This window comes from Mauremys mutica, chromosome 7 (assembly GCF_020497125.1).
Source record: "Mauremys mutica isolate MM-2020 ecotype Southern chromosome 7, ASM2049712v1, whole genome shotgun sequence".
Classification (NCBI taxonomy): Eukaryota; Metazoa; Chordata; order Testudines; family Geoemydidae; genus Mauremys; species Mauremys mutica.
Genome location: NC_059078.1, coordinates 19069510 through 19090211, shown reverse-complemented (window position 1 = coordinate 19090211; position 20702 = coordinate 19069510). Strand labels below are relative to the sequence as shown.

The 20702-nt window shown below is 40.8% G+C and overlaps 1 protein-coding gene and 1 long non-coding RNA gene across 3 annotated transcripts in view; one reads left to right on the top strand and one right to left on the bottom strand.

The window, feature by feature from the left end:
- FGD5 (FYVE, RhoGEF and PH domain containing 5) overlaps positions 1-15921 on the top strand; it is a 153042-nt gene extending 137121 nt beyond the window's left edge. For both annotated transcript variants that reach the window (XM_045022692.1, XM_045022691.1), the window contains exons 15-21: positions 3418-3517; positions 4932-5069; positions 7047-7149; positions 8383-8513; positions 10445-10573; positions 12695-12843; positions 13702-15921. In XM_045022692.1, coding sequence (XP_044878627.1) covers positions 3418-3517; positions 4932-5069; positions 7047-7149; positions 8383-8513; positions 10445-10573; positions 12695-12843; positions 13702-13738 — 787 coding nt within the window. In that variant the 3' untranslated portion in view covers positions 13739-15921. The remainder of the gene's footprint in view (positions 1-3417; positions 3518-4931; positions 5070-7046; positions 7150-8382; positions 8514-10444; positions 10574-12694; positions 12844-13701) is intronic.
- Positions 1562-20702, bottom strand: part of LOC123373656 — a 31343-nt gene continuing 12202 nt past the window's right edge. Inside the window, exons 3-4 of the long non-coding RNA XR_006580804.1 lie at positions 13132-13247; positions 1562-3425 (exon numbers count right to left, since the gene is read on the bottom strand). This is a non-coding gene — a long non-coding RNA (uncharacterized LOC123373656). The remainder of the gene's footprint in view (positions 3426-13131; positions 13248-20702) is intronic.

Genomic DNA, 20702 nt, shown 5'->3' with positions numbered 1-20702 from the left:
TAAGAAGAGCAACTGGAGTATTATTTGAAAGACCAAGAATCTTCATGAAAAATTAGTTTTGAATCACTTCCAATCCCACGGGATCGTTCCATCCCCATATTTTCATACCAAACAAATTTGAATGCATACCTTGCCTATTCCAGGCCAGTTTCTCTGCTGCACAGGTATCCCCTGCAGTCAGTGACAGTGTAGTGACATTTGACCTTCTGTTTTCTGTTAGACTAAGCTTACAGTAAGAGTAAATGTGTCACCTTGGCTAGACCCCCAAAATCTTTTCCGATGCCTAGTGTGACAATACTGAAGTTGGAGGGTTGTGCACTCTGAGCTGTTCACAGCCTCCAAAACTTCAGCAAAAATCCCTTTGATCCTTCATACAACCAGTGAGCTAGTTAATTGGGATCAGGTCAGTGCCAATTGACATAATTCATTTTACAAGCCAGCAGCCATGTGTTATCCTCACACTTAGACACTATAACAGTCTGTGATTATTGCCTAGAGATGTTTAATGGAGTGAAGAGTAGGTGGTAAGGGCCTGTTGGAGATTAGGCTTTTATTGACAGATCATCCCTAATCAGCTGTCCTTGCCAAAATGACTTTAATTCACACCATTAAGTCAGCCATGCTTTTATTATTTTTAAAGCCAGGTCTTGAACCTCAAATGGTTAGAATTTTATGGCAAATGAGAGGTTGATAGAGGGAGGGGGAAATTTTCACCCACAACACTTTTTGATGAAGAATGCATTTTAAGCAACCTCAAAGTGTTTTGCAAATTTGTGTCAATTTCACCAAATTGATTGTTTAAAAAAATTGAAATGTTTTGATTTTTTTGTGCTTTGAAATGACTTTTCATTTTTAAATTTCCTTTCGTATTAAATTTTAAATGCAAACACCTCACAAATTGGTCAAATTGAAACAAAATGTTTTAATGTTGTTGAAATAAAACGTTTTGTTTGACCCAATACAAATGTTTTAGGGACTTTTCAAAATTGCCAAGGAACTGACAAATCCATGATTTACCCAGCTCAGGAGGTTAACCCTATGTTGGTGCCACTTCCACTGACCTTTTGGAGACTGGGGACATAACTACAGCCTTGTGAGTCTTCATTTGGCTAGTACAGTCGTTCTCAAATTTGTTTGTGTGCCCCTTCTTTATATCTGTAGTTGTTTATGCCCCTTCCTCCCACCCGCTACACAAGTACATATAACACTGTCCAGCTCTGAAGGCGCAACGGCGGCAATGTGAAAAGTGGTATTTGTCAATATCACTGTTCACAGACTCAGCGCCCCATTGCCACCTTTACCTCTGTGCTGCTGCTGCCACCCCGGGGCTGACAACCGAAACCCTGCCACCACTTCCAGGTGAGAGACTGAGAGAGAGGGGAGGAAGGAGAGCCTGAGCCCAGGCTGCCTCCCAGTGAAGGATTGGGAGGAGGGAAGGCAGCCCAAACTCAGGTAGCAGGGCTCCAGCTGTCCCCTTTATCCTCTCCCTCCACCTCCTGGGTGTGCACGGCCCTTCTCCCCAAGCCCCAGCCACTGGAGGCTGACAGCTGGAGCTCTTTAAAAAAAAAAAAAAAGGCACCCAGCTCACGCCTCCCTTGACACATTTCCGCGCCTCCATAGTTTGAGAACCTCTGAGCTCATAGGTTGGGAATTCTAGGCATCTTAGGCTTAATATGCTTTCCATTCAAACCAGTCATATTTCCCATAAAAACTGCACTGGCAGTGAAATTTTGGGGGGAAGGCAGCGGAGTTGGCTTTCACTAGTGGAAGGGACTGAATAGTCCTGTAAGTGTTGGCAATGAGGTGATGTACAGTATTGCAATTCTTTGTCATGCAGCAGCTAATTCAAGACCAGTGTGCATTATACACCTGTCCCAGACCCTCTTTGTTCCAACAGGGTCGTTAAGTTTTACAGAGGCTGGTGTTTTTCACAGATGAGTGCTTGCTCACGGGGTGCAGGGACTCTAAACCAGGGGTCATTGATCAACTCATGTGCTTCCATGGTTGTTTGAGTTTGTTTAAGATTATAAAAGACAAATTGTTCTCAGATGTCTTGTTCGTTGGCCTTCTTGGACACAGTCAGAGGAAATCACAGCTCAGCAGCAGCTGGCATTAATGCCACTACTAATTTTAAAGGGATCCCCAGTGGGAAGAGCGCTTAGCTTTAATGTAAATGCCTGGTACAGCTTGTGGAGGACAGACTGCTCTGACCCAAGTTCACACTTGGAATTTACACCTGACGTAACTGGAAGGTGGCGCCATTTGCAATGGAGAATGAAGTACAGCATTCCCTTGCCTGAACCTGCATGGAACTGTTGGCTTCCCTGTTGGCTTTTGGAAATTAATTTGATGTTTATAGAATTTAGAAAGAGTGGTCCAAACTGGGAAGTCATAGTACAGACAAGATTCAGGAAGGGGTCCACACACACAGCTGCTACATAGCCTGGCACAGTGGTATTCTTCCCTGCACACACTGGTATACCGGTGAACCTCAGTCAAGTCACTACTCCTATCTCAGCTTGAGATGGTGAGCAACTTTGAGTCCCTGCAGGAAAACTAACTGACACAGGGAAAGTGACTAAATGGGGATTCTGTGTATGCAAGACAACACACATTAAGCTCCAAGTTTCATTTCTGGAATCAGCAGAATCTCAGTTCAGGACCTGGGAGATTGGCAGGAGAGCTGGATGGCGGATAAATGCACTACCAGCTTGTTTTGATGGTGCAAGGGTGACATCTAGTGGCCACTTTAAAGAATCACAGGATTGCATTCTGGTAGTTTCTCCAATCCAGGGGAATGCAAAATTTCTCTAACAAAATGTCACATTGGCATCTTGCCAGTATCTTCAGGGCAGTATCTAATTTGCCTGAAATGGAATAAACTGAAACCAGTCTCATTTTTAATATAGATATGTCCCAACATGCAATTCTCCCTCTTTACCTAAGCAGCTAACACAGAGGTGACAAGTATCAACATGAAATACTTTACCTTGATCTGAGCAACCCAAGCAGAGGTTACATGCCCTGGAATGCAGTTCTCTTGCTTTCTGAGTGGCAAGCACAGAGATGAAAGAAGCATTGAATGCTGCCACATGTGGTTTAGGTTGGAATCTCCATATTACAATAAGAGTGGCCTTGAGCCACATTGGAAAATCCGTGGGCCGGATATGGCCAGACTGCATTTTAGCCATCCCAGTCATGTTCATAATGTGTCAAGCATAGGTATCATCAATCCAATCATAAATATCAGAAGTCCAACATTTAATTTTGTTCTTGGCCAAAGAATTAATAATTCAACATGTTGATGGGAGAAGCAAAATGTCAGTAGATTGGAGCCTTCTCCCTTGATCCAGAAGCCTCTTGATTCAGTCACTGCAGTTCATGGCATTGATTGTGTTGCTGTATTTCATTCCACAGTTCATGCTCTGAAAGGGACGAGTGGTATAGCTGCATCAGCAGAACCATTCCAGATGACTACAAAGCTCAAAATGCATCTACCTTTCACAACAGTATTGAGGTAAGAATGAGTCCTGGTATTGCCTAAGAGGATGCAAAGCCATCTAAAGAGTTAAAAAAGGGAAAAGGAAAAAGTTCCTAATGGCAGAGTATTCTGATTATTTTTATATAAATCACCATGCTAGGGCTAAATGACAAAGGTCACCACAGTACTTGTGTTTAATATTCAGCCTGCTGTGGCCGCTACTGGAATTTTAAACATGTTGCAATTCCAATTCATACTGTGGGTTTCATTTAAGTCAGTGGGAGTTTTGCTGGAGTAACACTAATCAGATTTAGCCCTGTATGGCTACCATCCTAGATGTTATCAAAAAATAAGTGTATGCCTTGCAGATGACTGTAAGAAAGCAATACTAGCCATCAGAAATGTTTTTGTCACAATTATATCACAAAGGATCATTAATTCACCACCACTAAAGCCCGCAGCAAAAGGGCCTGACTGAGACCTAACAATCAGTTTATACTGGTGCAACTCCATTGACTTCAATAGAGTTATTCCTGTCTATACCAGCATAAGAGGAGAATCAGATCCAAAAGAGTTTTGCTAAGGCTGAATTCTCTTTTCCTTCTTCCTGCATGAGTCTAATTCTCTCCATACCAAACCTATCTGGGTGGGGTAACAGACTTGTGCAAATATGGGTAAACAGCAAAGGAGTTTGAGTGCCGAACGGTAATAAAAAACGTGGGCCAGATTTGGATCCCATTCATTCAGAGTAACTCCACTGTCTTCCGTGGAGATCTGGGTCCAAATCATGGTCTGAGTTACAAGTGAAAGGAGTTTGGTGACTTCTAAACAGTCCCTGCCACTGGTCATAAAACCATCCCAAAAGATAATGGCCTGCACAATAGTCAATGTAGCCTTCATTCTGAGGTTGATATATTGAGTGCCAGGCAGCTTATGGTGGGGATGAGGGATTTTTTGATTGAGACCTAAAAACCATCTACTCTTCCTGGATATTAAACTGTCCATGAGTCTTGTAATAAGAATATGAGTATGCCTAGGTGGTCTCAGCCAAAATTGCACATAGATGCTAGATGTTCAACTAATGTAAACCAGTACAGCTCCATTGACTTCAGTGGATCTGAACCAATTTACACCAGCTGCAGATGTGGGCTCTGCTGATATATCATATGCTGTGTAGTAGTTGTGATCACCTTCCACCCCAGAATTGGCTGCATCTCAGTGCTGCTGCGTGTAGAGTTTGTGGAACACTTTGGGATCCTTCAGAATGAAAGTGGAGCCCAGGACTGGAATAACAGGGATTGTGTGCCAAGAACGAGGTGGATTGGCAGAAATGGGGGTGGGGAAAGGCAAGCGCAGTTCAGCAGATATTGCTGCAGGTAAGGTGGGAATTGCATTAGCAGAACTGGGTATGCTCTGGAAATCTGGATATTTCTTCACTTTTTGTTTTAAGCTAAGGGAAAGGCTGGGAATATCCTTGGGTGAGAGGCCTCCAACCTTGGTACCTGTGTCCCATGTCATGATGTGCATGAACTGCGGCTCTGATTTTACCCTCACTCTGAGACGCCATCATTGCCATGCATGTGGGAAGGTAAGTGTCACAAATTCAGCTTCACTCAGACTCATCAACAGTAGGGAAAGCCTTTGGGACAAGTTCTCCTCTTCATTACACTAGCTGCAACTGCACTGACTTCAGCACAGTTGCACCTGCATACAGAGAAGAGAATCTGACTCCTCACAAAGACTGCCAGTAGAGCTTTGCAAATGAGAATTAAGCATTCAGATTGTTAGGGCTGGTCTACACTGAGCGGGGTCGATGTAAGATACGCAACTTCAGCTACAGGAATAGCCTAGCTGAAGTCGATGTATCTTATTTCGACTTACCTCTCGTCCTCATGGCGCAGGATCGACAGCCGTGGCTCCCCCATCGACTCCACTTCCGCCGCTCGCCCTGGTAGAGTTCCAGAGTCAATGGGAGCACATTTGGGGATTGATATATCGCATCTAGACAAGACACTATATATCGATCCCCGATAGATCGATCGCTACCCGCCAATCTGGCGGGTAGTCTGGACATACCCTTAGTGACTTTGGTTGGAACAATATTAAGATTCTGCTGAGTGGCAAACTAATCCTAAAGACTAGGTACTCAACCAAATGAAAGGGTCATGGGACATACATTGCTGAACAGAGCTTTCAAATGGGACATGCGGGTAGCACTGGGGCAATGCAGCAATCAGACTACAGTTTTCCAGTTGCTGAGTTATATTTTAGATATGGAAAGCTCCAAAGCTTTGGGAATGTAGATGCACAAAGCTCCTAGTCTCTATGGTCATTGTTCTTAAATCACTTCACAAGTGAGTGATACATGGGAATTGCCAGACTGGATCAGACCAGTGGTCCATCTAATCCAGTATCCCGTCTCTGACAGTGGCCAGCACCAGCTACTTCAGAGGAAAGTACAAGAAACTGCAGTGGCTCTTATTTGATAATCTGCCCCCAGAGATCATTTCTTCCTAACCCCCATTAGTTAGTGGTTGGTTGATGCCCTGAAACATGCGGGTTTATATCCCTTTCAGTGTTCTTGGTTCTTGTGTTAATTCTTTCTGTTATAATTCTGGATAGCCACAATCCTATTCTGAATCCAGTTTAGCTCTTAGCCTCAGTGATAGTTTCTGGCATTGAACTTCACAGGCTACTATGCCTTGTAAGAAAAAGCATTTCTTTTTATCAGTTTTAAATTTGCCATCTTTCAATTTCAGTTAATGTTCCACTATGTCAGTTTTAATCTGGATTTTAATTTTAAATTCCTGTCCCACTAAAAATCTAATCCTAGTTCAATGATCCTTCAGTTTCACAAGCAAAATACTTCTCTGCCTCTGCCAGCCGAGTGGTAGTATGACATGCCAATCCACTTCTGAAAACGAAGCTATTAACAGCATGATCAACTCCAGTTTAATGGTACCATGGCCAGCATGAATTTTTATATCAGGGAATGTGTCATCCCCATGGAGACAACCATAAGACTATTGTACAATTATGCTTATTAATTTTTATATTATTGTAGCAGCTAGGACACCCAGTCATGGACTAGGTCCCCACTGTGCTAAGCGCCGTGTAAACATAGAACAAAAAGACAATCCCTGTCCCAAAGAACTTACACTCTAGGTATAAGACAAGGCACAACAGATGAATATTGACAAACCGGCAGTGGAGTATACATTGGTCGGCATGATAGAGGGTGGTCTTGCCACACCAGCAGCCTAACCATTGTCAAGCTTTTTGTAGACATCATGCTAAAGGAGAATTTTAAGGTGAGAACTGAAGGAGAACAATGAAGTGGCAATTAAATGTATTGGGCTAAATTTTGCTCTGAGTTACAATGATAGAAATCTAGAGTAATTATGATTAAGTCAGGGGAGTAATCCTTATTCATACTGGTCTAGCCAAGAGCCAAATTTGGCCCATTCTGCCTCTTCCCCTGCCAACCAGCCCACAGAATCTGTTTGGTAATGTACACTGGTATGGGGAAATGTACGTATATACATATCTATTCTTTCTGTGGCAGATTGTATGTCGAAATTGTTCAAGAAATAAACATCCCCTGACGTACCTCAAAGACCGACTAGCAAAAGTCTGTGACGGCTGCTACTCAGAACTGAGAAAAAGAGGTGAGTCCTCTTCATTCCTTGATGAGTTGAATGAAAATGCTAACTGCATATGAAGAGAGAAGGTTCTGCTTCATTACAGGGAATTTCTCCTTCAGACATAGATATGAGCTGTATTAAGAGTGATACAAATGCAAGCTCTGGGGAAATAGCAGGTTGCATGGTGGCTGAGAAGCTTTTAGTGAGCTGGAACCTCAAATTCTTCCTGTGACTTCTTGATGCACTAGAATAATAAGCAATAATACTTGGTACGATCTTGCTGTTTACAGCTAACAGCACTTCCCTGTAATTTCCAGTGAAGCGCTAATGAAAGCAAAGCAATGGCTTAAAAACAAAGAAGCTATCGACAACTATCTGCCTCAGTGCAAGGAGTTAGCATTTCCCATTGTGCAGGGCTAAGGTCAAATGTATGGACAACTTATAGGCAAGAGCCTTTTTGTTAAGGGCTTAGGCACTAGGGACAGGTGCAATTTAGTTTTTTCTTCTTGGTTAAAGAGATCCACACATCAGTTTTAACAGCATAGCAGACATGCACTGTTATTGCTTAGTGAAGGAAGATGTGCTCTGACCCTGTCAGAGTGGACTGAGCCACATGACAACTCAAGGCTGTACTGACTCAGGGCTGTGTTCCATTCAGATTTTCCAGGTGACATGTATTGACACAGGTGAGACTCAGAAGGATTGTAACTCAGGTGATGGCACTGACTGGTACAATAGTGTCTTCGTTGATAGGGCTATAGGGTTTCTTGATAGAGTATGTCCCGGAGATGGAATAAATTGTCTCCTGTTCTCAGAACACAGTGGAGAGACATTCAGGCTTGAAAGAACATCACCAAAATGAAACTATTGGTGGCCCAGGAAGCAATCAGAATAAGTAGAATGCACAGATGGCAGACACAAATGATCAATGCTCTTGAAAGGTCATTAAGTGTGAGAACACAACATAACACAATTATTTTCCTGATTATCTTCCATACAAGCTGTATGTATTTGTAGGGGATGCTTCCACCATGCAATGCCATAAAGTTCATTGAACAGTAATTCTGCTAACCACACTTAACCTGGGAGTTTGATAGAAAATAGCTAAAGGAAGATTAAGCAACTATAGGTTAGGCATTGCATTTTCTTATCCCTATTTGCATTAGCCTGGATAACATCTACTGTTGTAGACTTAACCTAAGGCTTTGCACCAGTTAATCCATTCTTTCCCACTTCCTATTTCTCCTAATATTGTAGAGCGGCCAGTAAGTGTGAGCTTCCCTCCAACTTCATCCAGGTTTTCAGGCAGTGCCTTCTCCTCCGTCTTCCACAATATTCACTACTCATCCTTCAAGAAACAAAAGAAGATCCCTTCTGCTCTTATGGAGGTAGGACCAACGCTGCCTGAGAAAAGGCAAGGAACTAGCCTGAGAGGACTGTGTGTTGGCACTGCTGTAGCTTTCAATCTCATTGTTTAGAATTTGTTCGATATGCTGCAGGATCAGCCCACTGTCTAGATCCTCTGTATCATGAGATTACATTTTACTCAGTGTAATAGGGCAAAATACAAAACACTTCAAGATCGGATGCTATCACTATAGTTTCTGCATCCTATTAGGACCAAGTCAGCTGAGCATTTAACCTTCATTTTCCCAATAATTTAAATTAAATCTTAACATCTACATCAACCCCAGAAGGTCTAATAACAAGCTCAGGGGAAGCATCAGAGTGATGGGTTACAGAAGTCACTAGTTTGAATACAGGAGTTTAGTATTGACCAGAAGTCACTGCCATCCAGCAGTTGTTCTGTGGCCTTACTACAATCCTTATTTCCAATGTGGCCCCATGGATTTCAATCGAACTAACTACGTTCGAATCCAGTCAGCGTGAGTTGTGGGCGGGGGAGGTAAAAGCTAGCCCTTTCAAAGCAATTGGTGAATGCAACTGTTTAATTGTGTTGCCTGTAACTCACCCTAGCCTATCTGAAATAAATGGATGAAATCCTGACCCTACTGAAGTTAATGGGAAAACTCCCATTGACTTCAGTGGGGCCCTGATTTCACCCAAATATATTATTTTCCCTTCTGGAACTAAGCATCAGATTCAAAATCTGACTACATTAATATCCTCTGACTATCCATGCTGTCTACCCACCTAAACATGTAGGGCCCAATCCGGGGAATTTAACTTCAGTTAACTGATTTCAGTGAGATCATGATCTGGACCTTGTGCTGTGCATGTAGTTAACTTCTATGAAAGGAAGGTACTCTCATAGGACTCTCTTAACTTTGTGATGAATTGAAACAGGGATAAATGTACAAACACAGTATGTAAAACATTCATGGAAGATACTGCATAAACCAATGACCAAGTTAGAGAAGTAACATTTCAGCTCCATTTATTTATGAAAAATGGAGATTGCCTCTTTAACCACAAGGTGGCAGCACACATTTATTAAAATGAAGCTTTCTATAACAATCTTGATCCCAAAGCCATTCCCAGTTGACTTACACGGGATATGGTGGACTTTCTCATGCTCCACCCTGCTACAGAACAATATTATAAATACAGTTAATTCCCCTATTGTGTCTTTGTTATCAAAGGCTGATTTTCAAGTCACTTCCCCTAGTTGACGCTTTGCTTTTATTCAGCTGTCAGCATTATTATAATTAATCATGTATACACCTTGTTGCAGTTCTATAGCACCTTTCACCCACCAATCTCAAAAATCTTTACAAACACTAATGAATTAAGCTTCATCGCTTCTTCCCTTCCTCCAGGGTGGTAATCATTTAATAATACTGAGGAAAGGAGTATTCACAGATGAATCTGAGTATTAGAGAGGTGGCCCACCCCAGTGCACACCACAAATCCATTGTCAAGCCAACAGAACCCATATCCCTTCTGCTTTAGCCATAACACTATCCTTCCCTCTGGAAACATGCACCCTTGAATATATAAAAACAAGGCAAGAAAAAGGGGACAAATTCAATTTCTCTAGGGCACCAGTTTAAAGCAAATGGCTTCAATGAGTTGGCTTCCAGAATAACTTAATTGGCTTCTTTAGTGTCAGTGAGAACAGTATTTGGCCTAAGATAAATACTGCAATGTTCTTATGCAGAATAGCATTCTTGTGTTTACATTACTCTCAGATTCATGCCATCTCACTTTTTTTGATTCACTCCTTGATTATATTCTTAAGGAAACAGGAATATCTATGTAGTTTTTTTTAAAAATGGGCCTTGTTTATGGCATGCTTGCTGCTTTGGAGGGGAAAAAGCATTTGATGTCATGGATCCCTTGATTATCCCCTATACAGGTGGCAGCTTCAGGAGAGGGATCATCTATCAGTGGCTATCTCAGCAGGTGTAAGAGAGGCAAAAGGCACTGGAAGAAGCTCTGGTTTGTTATCAAAGGCAAAGTCCTCTACACCTACACGGCAAGTGAGGTACTGCCTGCCCTGATGTGACAGAATTTCCCACTCCTTACATGTGACAAATGCAATTTGAGGGGTGTACTTACAAGTTCTTGTGTAGTCGTTCTTTTCAGAAATAGCTTGTGTTGATGCAGTGGCATAATATCACCTCAATATGTTATGTTGCCCCAGGCCTGGAATCCCAGCCCCACCCCTGGATGGCCTGCTTTCCAAATTCCTTAGCCTCAGTACATTCGTTACATTTCATGCTGATTATAAATGCTCAGTTACAAGAGGCCTGGTTTAATCTGTCAGGAACCTATTGCAGATCAAAATATAAAGACTTAAAATCCTCTTTGACTTTTCTCTGGTGCAGTACCTATATGTTTTGAGATAGTAGCTGAGAACTGTTACATAAATAAGAGCTCTTTCTAAAGAAAGGAAGTCCCAAACTTTGCCCAATCAAAGTTCAAAAGGGCAACTTTCCGGGAACTAGTGAACTGCCCCAATTTCACCGGGGTAGACTGGATATGCCCATGGGATTAGACTGCAGCTATGAACTTCAATATGGAGATGCAGCTGGTGAAGAATAGAGGGGGGAGTATGCCATGCTCCATATTGATCTGAGCAGCCTCTGCAGGCCCCTCCTCCCTGTGAAAAGGAAGGGTGGCCACCAGCTGCACCTCCATTGTAGAAAAAGAAGATGCAAGGGTGATCTGACTGATGGGCTTTATAACTGAAAGCCCTGAAACAGAGCCACTTTTGCAGAATGAAAGATACAGAGCTCAGACCACAAGCAACTGTAATACTACTACTTGGCATTTTAAATCTTCAAAGCACTTTGCAAACATTAACTATTTAAACTTATCATACCTGAGAGGTAGGGAAGTATTATCATCACCTATAAATAGATGACGCTGAGATATGAAGAGGTTGCATTACTTGACCAAGGTCACAAACCAAGTCAGGGCAGATCAAGGACTAGAACTACAGTAATGTTGACCCCCATTCTTCTGTTTTATCTGTTAGCCTAGATTTCCTCTAGGGTTAAAATAAAATATCTTGAGCTTGATTTTCAGAGCTGCAGGCAACATACAGCTCCCACTGACTTCAGCTGGAGCTGTCTGAGCTTAGCTCATCAGAAAAATCAGGCCCGGAGAACGAAGTCCTGCCTCTCATGGGGTGGACAACTCCACTAAACTTAAAGAGTTGCACGTGGTGTTAGTGATAACCCCTCTTGAGATGTGAAAGAGCAGTGGGTACCTAACTGCATTGTATGCTTCACCTTGGTAATATCTTAAACAGATAAACTAAACTAATCTAAAAAGACAAAGACCAAAACCCCAACATTACCGTAATAGAGGTATAGGGACCAAAATTGCAGCCATCAGTAACAGTTAAACTGCAATTCAATTAAGGCTTATTGTTTTTCTTTATTCCACTTGTACAGTGAACTCCAGATCTGGCAAGTGAAATTCATGGATGTTTCTTGGGAGTAAATTAACAACGAATTGCATTACCAGCTCATAAATTGTAAAGTGGTGTCATTAGAAGCAAGCATGCTGTGTGAGACCGTGAAAATGAGTCTGTTAAAAAACTGCTGGGGCTGTGGAGGGAGGGGAAGTCGGATGCCACCAAACACAGGTGACACTCAGTAAATAATGGCTTAGGGGACGGGTAGTAAAATATAGGATCTTTCATCTCTATACCCTTGATACAAACCTAGCCAAAAGAGAATAGTAACCAGATATTGTTCCCATCAGATCTTCCGTGGCCTATAGATTCATGAACTAAGTCTGATCCACATAAGCCACTAGTACTAAATTGGAACCTCCTGTTAGTAGTCTAAAGAGGGCTGAATGGATATGGATAATTCAATCTCAGCAGGGGTTCTCTGAGTTCAGGGTTTTGGCAGAGCAATGTGTGAGAGATGCTTGCACTGCTGCTGCCAAGGCTGCACCTAGTAACTAAACAACAATTCTCTAGGATTTTCAATCCAGCACTAGATTATTCATTTCTAATACTATTATTGCAGAAGCTCCTGGTAGCCCTATCAGGCACTGTAGATACTGGGAAGACATCCCTTGCCCCAGACTGCAGCCCATTCTGAAGTGCTCCTTCTAAAGTTTGTTTCCCCCTCCACATTGATTTTAGGATAAGGTCGCCACAGAGAGTCTGCCTTTGCTGGGTTTCACAGTTGCCCCAGAAAAGGAAGATGGAAGCACGGATGCAGTTTTCCATCTTTACCACAAGCAAACCTTGTTTTATAGCTTCCGCACGGAGGATAACAATTCAGCACAGAGGTACTGCGCGTGGAATTGCAATTACATACTAATCCATGAATGAGTATAATGTAAGCAGTACTCTTCACTCTAACATGCCTCTTCCCATTTCCTTTCCTTTTGAATGCACCTCAGCTACAGATAAAACTGATAACACATGCATCCGACGAAGTGGGTATTCACCCACAAAAGCTCATACTCCAAAACGTCTGTTAGTCTGTAAGGTGCCACAGGACTCTTTGCTGCTTTTACAGATAAAACTGAAGCATCTTTGGATATGCTAATAAGAGCCAATTATAATACAATTACCTGATGCTTTAATGCCATCCAGGCAGAAATTACTCCATCTTGGCAAGACGGAGATTTCACTTCTTTGTATAGGTGCAACCGCAGAAGCTCAGATTCATAGATCCACATGTAGCAATCTGTCAGATGTGATTATAAGGATAGCCATATTAATCCAGTGTATTTGACTCAAATTTGATCTTTAATGAACATTTTCTATACTTCACATGCTTTATTACTATTGCTGCACAATAAAGCCATGGAACTAATGATAAAATGATGATGCTTTAAAATATACAGGCAGGAGAGTGGGTGGTTATGGAGGTTTGTTTCTCTTCCCCCAATTTGCATGGTCTCATCTCTCTCAACACCCACTCTCAGACAGTCCAAGATTACACAGTAGGTCAGTGGCAAAGCTGAGAATGAAATCTAGGAGTCCTGGCTCTCAGGACCCTGTTCTAATCACCAATCTAAATTTCCTCTTTAGACGCAGCTATTATATGCAATACAGTCTTCTCTGGGCCCTGTGTTTTTAATATGCATTGGCTTGATCCACAAAATAAAATCTGGCTCCTCTAATTTTTTCTTTTTCAGGTGGATTGAAGCCATGGAAGAAGCAACCATATTATAGCAGTAATCAATCAAGAGGACTTGGAATAAACTCTCAGATTTCTCTACATTCCCATCAGCCCATTTCTGTTTCAAGAAGCTGAGTAGTGTATTTCAAACACTCTGGCTATACACACACTGGATATGACTGTTTCCAGATTGCTATCTTTCTTTTGCTTCCTTCATTTTAAATCCACTTTTTTTGGCAAGTTGAAAACTTTAAAATAGAGAATATTCATAGTCCTCTTTGTCTGTGCGAGTTCAACCTGCGCTATAACTCACTCCCATAATCCCACAGTAAATTAAGTTTTAACATCAAGACAAGAAGTAGATACAAATTATTTCTGAACTCACATGGAAGTACTGGCTGACTGTAAGTAACAGGCTCAGTTTTATTTACCCTAGAGAACTATCAACTTTCATTTTGTTGGTTTTGGTGTCTATCATGAAATAAGAAACAATGCAGTAAACCATAGATTCTCATTTAAAGCACTTTATTGTTTTATTGTATTACAGCTTCATTTTTTTCAGTGTTTCCAAGGAATTTTGTGGACTGATTTACCACCAGTCCATTAACAAGTGCCAGCATGAAGTCATGCACTGCATACATTAAATTGCTTCCACAGACAATGAACAAATACATGCAATGCACTACGTATGGTCTGCCAGTACTCTAATGGCTAGGATCCAGGGTGATTACTTACCAATTTATAATTTTTCATAAATCACTGTATAATTTATTTAAGTTTCATTTCTTACCACTACAGTACTTTAAAATGCACTGCGGTAGCTCTCCAAACCCACATGCTGAATACCGTTTTCCCCTGTAGATTGTATCTGACTGAAATCCAAAGGATATTTTAATTTATTGTAAGCCTTAAGACAGTTTTCATTTGACACCAGTCGACTTATTAGTGTTAATTATTTAAATATTTGATAGAATCTTTTTATTTTAAAAAGCCATGTTGTTACTGCTTTGATAACTTATGATAAATGTCATCAAAAATTTAATTCCTGTTACCAGCATATAGTAATAGATATGCTGGCTGGCTGAAAAACACTTGTCCGAACATGGTCTGTCAAAGTGCTTTGGAATTCCTGTGGCTAAATGCTACTGTGCAGATCCCCAGGTGCTGTACATCAACATAGCTCCACTGAAGTCAATGGAGCTATGCTGATTTACACCAGCTGAGGATTTAGCCCTATAGGTTAAGGGTTTTTTTTTTAAATATAAAGAGAAAAAAGCAATGTTATAAATATTGTAATAAAATGATTTAATGTCATACACTTCTCCTAATACTAGACTGAGGAATAGAATGGCAGTTATGGTTAAAGTAGATCTTTGTATAAAATACAACAATCAAAGATTTACTTACATTAAAATATGTTTTCAGGGGAAAATGTTTTTTATTACTAGCATTTTTTATATTTTTCTTCTGTAATTTGCATCAAAACCTGAATTTCTGGTTCAAATGGTGACTGGTTAGAATTGTCCATATTTTTTAAAAGTTTACAAAATGTATTCAGGTGAAACTAAATAGTCAGTTCCGTTCACCATTTGAAAAAATAATTACAAGTTTAAAAAATCAAATATGGACCTAATCTATCAGTGCAATGCAGTGGTGTAGTTTTGTTGATACATCTCAGTCTCTGATACTCTGTTGCATAAAGCACAGTCATATGCAAAGAGGAATTAATTATAAAAAGAATAAAGCTTTTGTATTATCTTATAAGTGGGTAAACTCCAATGTTAACTCTGTACATTTTGTGTTACAACTATGGCCTTGCTTCCATTAGACTGTAAATGTTTTCTTTTGTTTTAATTTTTTTCCCTTTAAAAATCATTTGTTGGATTTGCACTGACAAAAACAAAGAATGTTAAATACAAAATATAACAAATTTAAATCACTAACCAAGGTTTCAAACAAAACTGTGCTACAAATAACAGTATTATGAACATTTAGGTGCTGACATTTAGGCCCAGATCCTCAAAAGATATTTAGGCACCTAACTCTCCCACTGAAATCAATGGAAATTAGGCCCCTAACTACCTTAAACGATCTGGGCCTTGGTGACTTGTATGAAGTTTTCAGTAACTGACAGGAAATGAATACATGAAAATATTTTGTTGTAAAAAAAATACAGTGCTATTAAACTTCTTGTTTTAAGTAATGTGGAAAAATTAAAAAGCAACATACAATTCCACTTTCACTGGTTTTTCCTTTACATTTTTATTAATTAGTACATTATTATTTTCTTCCTATTTCCACCTTAGCATTTCATACACTCCTATGGTATTAACTAGCACTTACTTTGAGGCTGTTGTGTCCAAATCTCTAAAAATGGGAATCTCCAATACCACCAATTTTGAAAAGGAAAGAATGAAGGATGGGTCCAATAGTTAGGATGTTAGTTAGGACTAGGGTGACCAGATATCCCGATTTTATAGGGACAGTCCCGATAATTGGGGCTTTTTCTTATATAGAGGCCTATCAGCCCCCCCGCCCCGATTTTTTACACTTGCTATCTGGTCACCCTAGTTAGGACATGAGAGAACTGGGTTCAAGTCCCTGCTTTGCCATAGACTTCCTATGTGACCTTGGGCAAGTCACATTAGACTCTGACTACATTTTCCATCTGTAAAATGAGGATTACAGCACTTCCCTACCTCACAGGTAGGGTGCTACCAAATCCATGGCTGTGAAAAATGTACCCTGGACTGCAAAATCAAATCTCCCCCATGAAATCTAGCTATTGTAGGGAAGTAGGAGGGGACGGGTTTGGGGTACCCCAGCCAGGGGCTCCTACCATGCACTGGGCTCTAATTACTAGTCCTAGTGGGTCTGGTAAGGGATGGGACTTCCTCTTTCCCTGCACAACCACTCACAGGGGGGGGGAGGGGATATCTGACCCACCTCTGAGTACCTTCCCTGGCTGCAGGAAGCTCCATGGCTGCTGCCTTCAAAGGCCCAGCTCTGAAAGCAGCGCAGAAGTGAGGGTGTCAATCCCACGACCCTCCTACAATGGCTTTAAAATCCCCTTTTGGGTTGAGACCCCCCCAGTTAAAACACTGTGAAATTTCAGATGTAAACATCAAACTGTGAAACTATTTTTAAAATCCCATTACCATGAAATTGAGCAAAATGGACCATGAATTTGGTAGGACTTTACTCATAGGGGTGTTGAGGATAAACACATTAAAGATTGTGAAGTGTTCTCATACTATCATAATAGGGAGCCTATAAGTACCTATGATAGGATAGCTCAGCTCCAGGACAGTAGTGGTGCTGGGGAACTGGGGAAAAAGGCTACCACCAGAGCCTAATTTTTCAAAAATAATGATTTTGGGTGCCTGAATGGAGACACCTTAATAGGTCCTACTTTTCAAAAGGCAGGTGCTCTACACTTTCTAAAACTAATCATCTTCAGAGCAGAGTGTTATTTCTAAGGTAGCCTGCATTCAGTGCAGTCAGACCGGCTGCAAATTGTGAAGTTATCAGGGAATACATCCATCAGTTTTAAAGCATTATACTACTACTGACGAAATTATATGCATAGACAGTCATCAAAAGGCACATAGTATTTGTTTCTCTGATACGAGATCTTTCCTTTCCTGCAGATTACAGAGTAAATTGCTCTTAATCTTATTTCATGAATGCTAAGTGATTTGGCTCAAAGTCTGCACCTCAAATTTGAGTAATCCCTTCATTAGGAAGGGAAGAAATGGAATGGAAAATATTCATCTTTGTGTTCCTTTGCCCAACACAAACGTAACAGAAGTGACGGTTCAGTCTACCAAGGATGGAGTATTGCCATATATTCACATGCCTACGCTGGAATATAATGCTTGAATAAGGGCAATGGGAAAACAACATAAAAAGAAAGCAACAGCTCAAGACTTAAAATCTGGGGCTTTTATACATTTGACAGCTAACTTCAAAGCAGTTTCAGAAAGAAACCAGCACACACCTTTAAGTACATTTCAAAATCATTCAATCTACAAGGCTGAATTTTTGCTCACAGAGCCAGATCCCTGAATGATCCTGTGAAGGCATTTCCTTTAAAACTCCCAATGTCACCTGCATTCCAAAAAGACATGGTTGTAGCAAACTGAGACAATGTAGCACCAGTGTTAGGGTGGAGAGGGGTACATCAAGTCTGAAGTTGGTCGGAGAGGTCTTCAAGTAGAAAGAGATCTTGACATAATGCTGTAACCACGTTTCAGTCTATATTTCACAGGACTCTGTTCCCTCTAGAGGGAACCACCTCTCACCTATCACCAGCACTTTGGGCATGGATGTAAAAGACCATTTTAGTACAGACAGACAAAAAGGAAGGGGAAGATTTCATTCAATTTCAGTCTAACTCTTTAACCCTATTGAACCGAGTCAAATACACACTTATACAGCAGGCAGAAATGACCTTAATTTGAGTTAAACCAGTAATCCAGACTGGGATTAGTGTTGGTAAATCCCCTTTACAAAAGGTGCATCATCTCAGAACAGAGGCATTTAAAACCTTGGTTTGGCCTCTGCTGCCTCTATGCCCCTCTAAGTTACATACATCTCAGTTATGTCCCTCCTGATTTCCTTGTGGATAATAACTGTCTCCACTTTGTTATAATCTCTATCACCAGTTATTCTCTTTTGTACCTTTTCAAATGTTGCTATTATAGTTCTTGTAATAAGGCACCCAAAACTGTGCCCAATACATCAGACACTTTGTCAGTGGCATAGTGACCTGATGTCATTCCAGTGATTTATGCCAATGTTCTGTTTGCTTTGTTAACTGCTGAAAGACATTTTAACTGCTATAACAAGCAGTCTTTTTATCTACATCTTGCAGTATGTGCCCACATAAAACTTTTTTTAAAATCCTCTTCAGCTTTTTCCATGCCAAATTATATAAGACACTTGTGCATCTAGCTCAGCACTTTTTCTTGGTGCTTTGAAGCCATTCTCCTTCCTCTTGGCACTAACACTGTTGATATGTAAATATCTGTAAATAAGTACACCTTCTCATAAATCCCTTCTCTTAGATCATTATTGGCTACCACTCCCCAGGACTCATGCTATGCCATATATATTAACATTGGGCTAGATTCAGATAGCTTTGCTTAAGGTGAACAGCACTACTCCACAAGCAGTCCCATTTGCATCCCTATTTAAAAAGAGCCCAAATGAAGAACAAATTATAGAGCTACGTGAATTGTATCACAGGAATACCACTAGTGTAACTGATTAAGAACAAAATGGCCTTAAGCCATTTGTGGACTGCTCCCGGACTGCTCCCAGCATCAGTGCAGCCCTGGGACAAATTACAACAGTTTCAGAGGCTGTTTAACTTACGGCAGACTCCCCACAGCTTTGCAGTCCAATCACCGATATGCCTGATCTGGTTCTGGCTTGCCTGTACAATGGGCTGTATGGGTAGGGGTACAGTAGAACTATGTACACTAAACATATGTTGCTCCTGCCCCAGGGATCCCCCTAGGGGCTACTACAGACCCCACAAACTGGGGCAGCATACAAAGAACTAGAATCTTGGGTGCATTTTAATGCTCATGAAAATGAAATGTCAAAGCACAGGGGGTTAAATCTGCCAGTGCAACTTGGGGTGCTTATCTGCAACACCAAATTATTAGAACAGTCCTCTTTTTAGCCCACTTCCAAACTGCATGTGGAATAGGGTAAAGAATGAGGTAATGTGAACAAATGTCATCTGGACTTTATACTGAGACTACTAAAATCTTCTTTCATTTGTGACTACCTTGATAGAACCAAGGCTCTGTACTCAGCCCAGGATCTAAAGGCAGTAGACCCTGAACTTCTAAACTCTCTATGTATGTAACTATATTCACATATAAAAACCATGGAACTACTCACATGAGTGAAGCTATTCTCATGTGTAAGTGCTGCAAGATCAAGCCCTTAATCTCAGCAATCTCTAGGAAACTACTGGGAATTTTTAAAAATACACATGAAACTGCAGGATGGGGTTCGTTTGGTGTGGTTGGGTGCTGGGAGGGGGAGTAAGGGATTCTGTAATATTTGACAGTTTATTTTAGTACAGCAGTCAAACGTGTTGGGTGTGATTTTGGGAGGAATAATTTAATTGCATACATCAAGCTTCTTTTTGCCCTGCATGCAGTTTACCTGAGCAGATTTTATGAGCTGCACCTCCTTCCTAAACAGTAATGGTCTGACAAGGTGTCTATTAATTCTCCACTGTAACCCTTATGAAATCTGTATCTTGCACTGAAAAACTAAGCCAATGTTAGTACTAACCTTTATGAAAAGGATGACAAAATACTCCATATTATGTTAGGCATCAAAATTCACACCAATTAATATGACTTTTCAGTGGACCATAATTAGAAGGGGTGTAAGAGTGTATATGGCATAACCTATATTAGCATAAAGGATCATAAGAAAGCAAGATTAAGAACTATACACAGAATGGTTCCTAAACGACAGGTGGGGAGGATACAATACTTACTGGTGGGAAGACAAGCCCCATTGATTGGGCATCATGTGAACCTTCTATGTACTATAACTAATTCACAGTAGAGCTGGTCAGAATTTTTTTTTAACAAAAGCCTATTTTGATTAAAAAGATGTTTTCGCAAAGCCAAAAAATTTCACGGAGACAAATTTTGACTATGTTTTCAATGATGTTTCTTAGGTCCAGGATGATGTTAAAGAGACCTGGATTTAAACACACACACACACACACACCCCAACCCTGACTTCTGACACAATTGTGTTTCATAAAAACTTAAGTTTTGTTTCCATCCCACTACAGAATGAAAACAAGTTTCAAGGCCTTAAAAGTGGTCATGAAAAGGAAGTGGTGTTTTCCAACCAGCTCTATTTGTAATATCACCACTTACGTTTTGCAAATGAGACTTAAAATCAGAGTTTGTAGCCCTGTTCATGTGTTGGTAAGTGAGTGTTGGAGCTATGCTCTGTGATGAAGATTGCTTT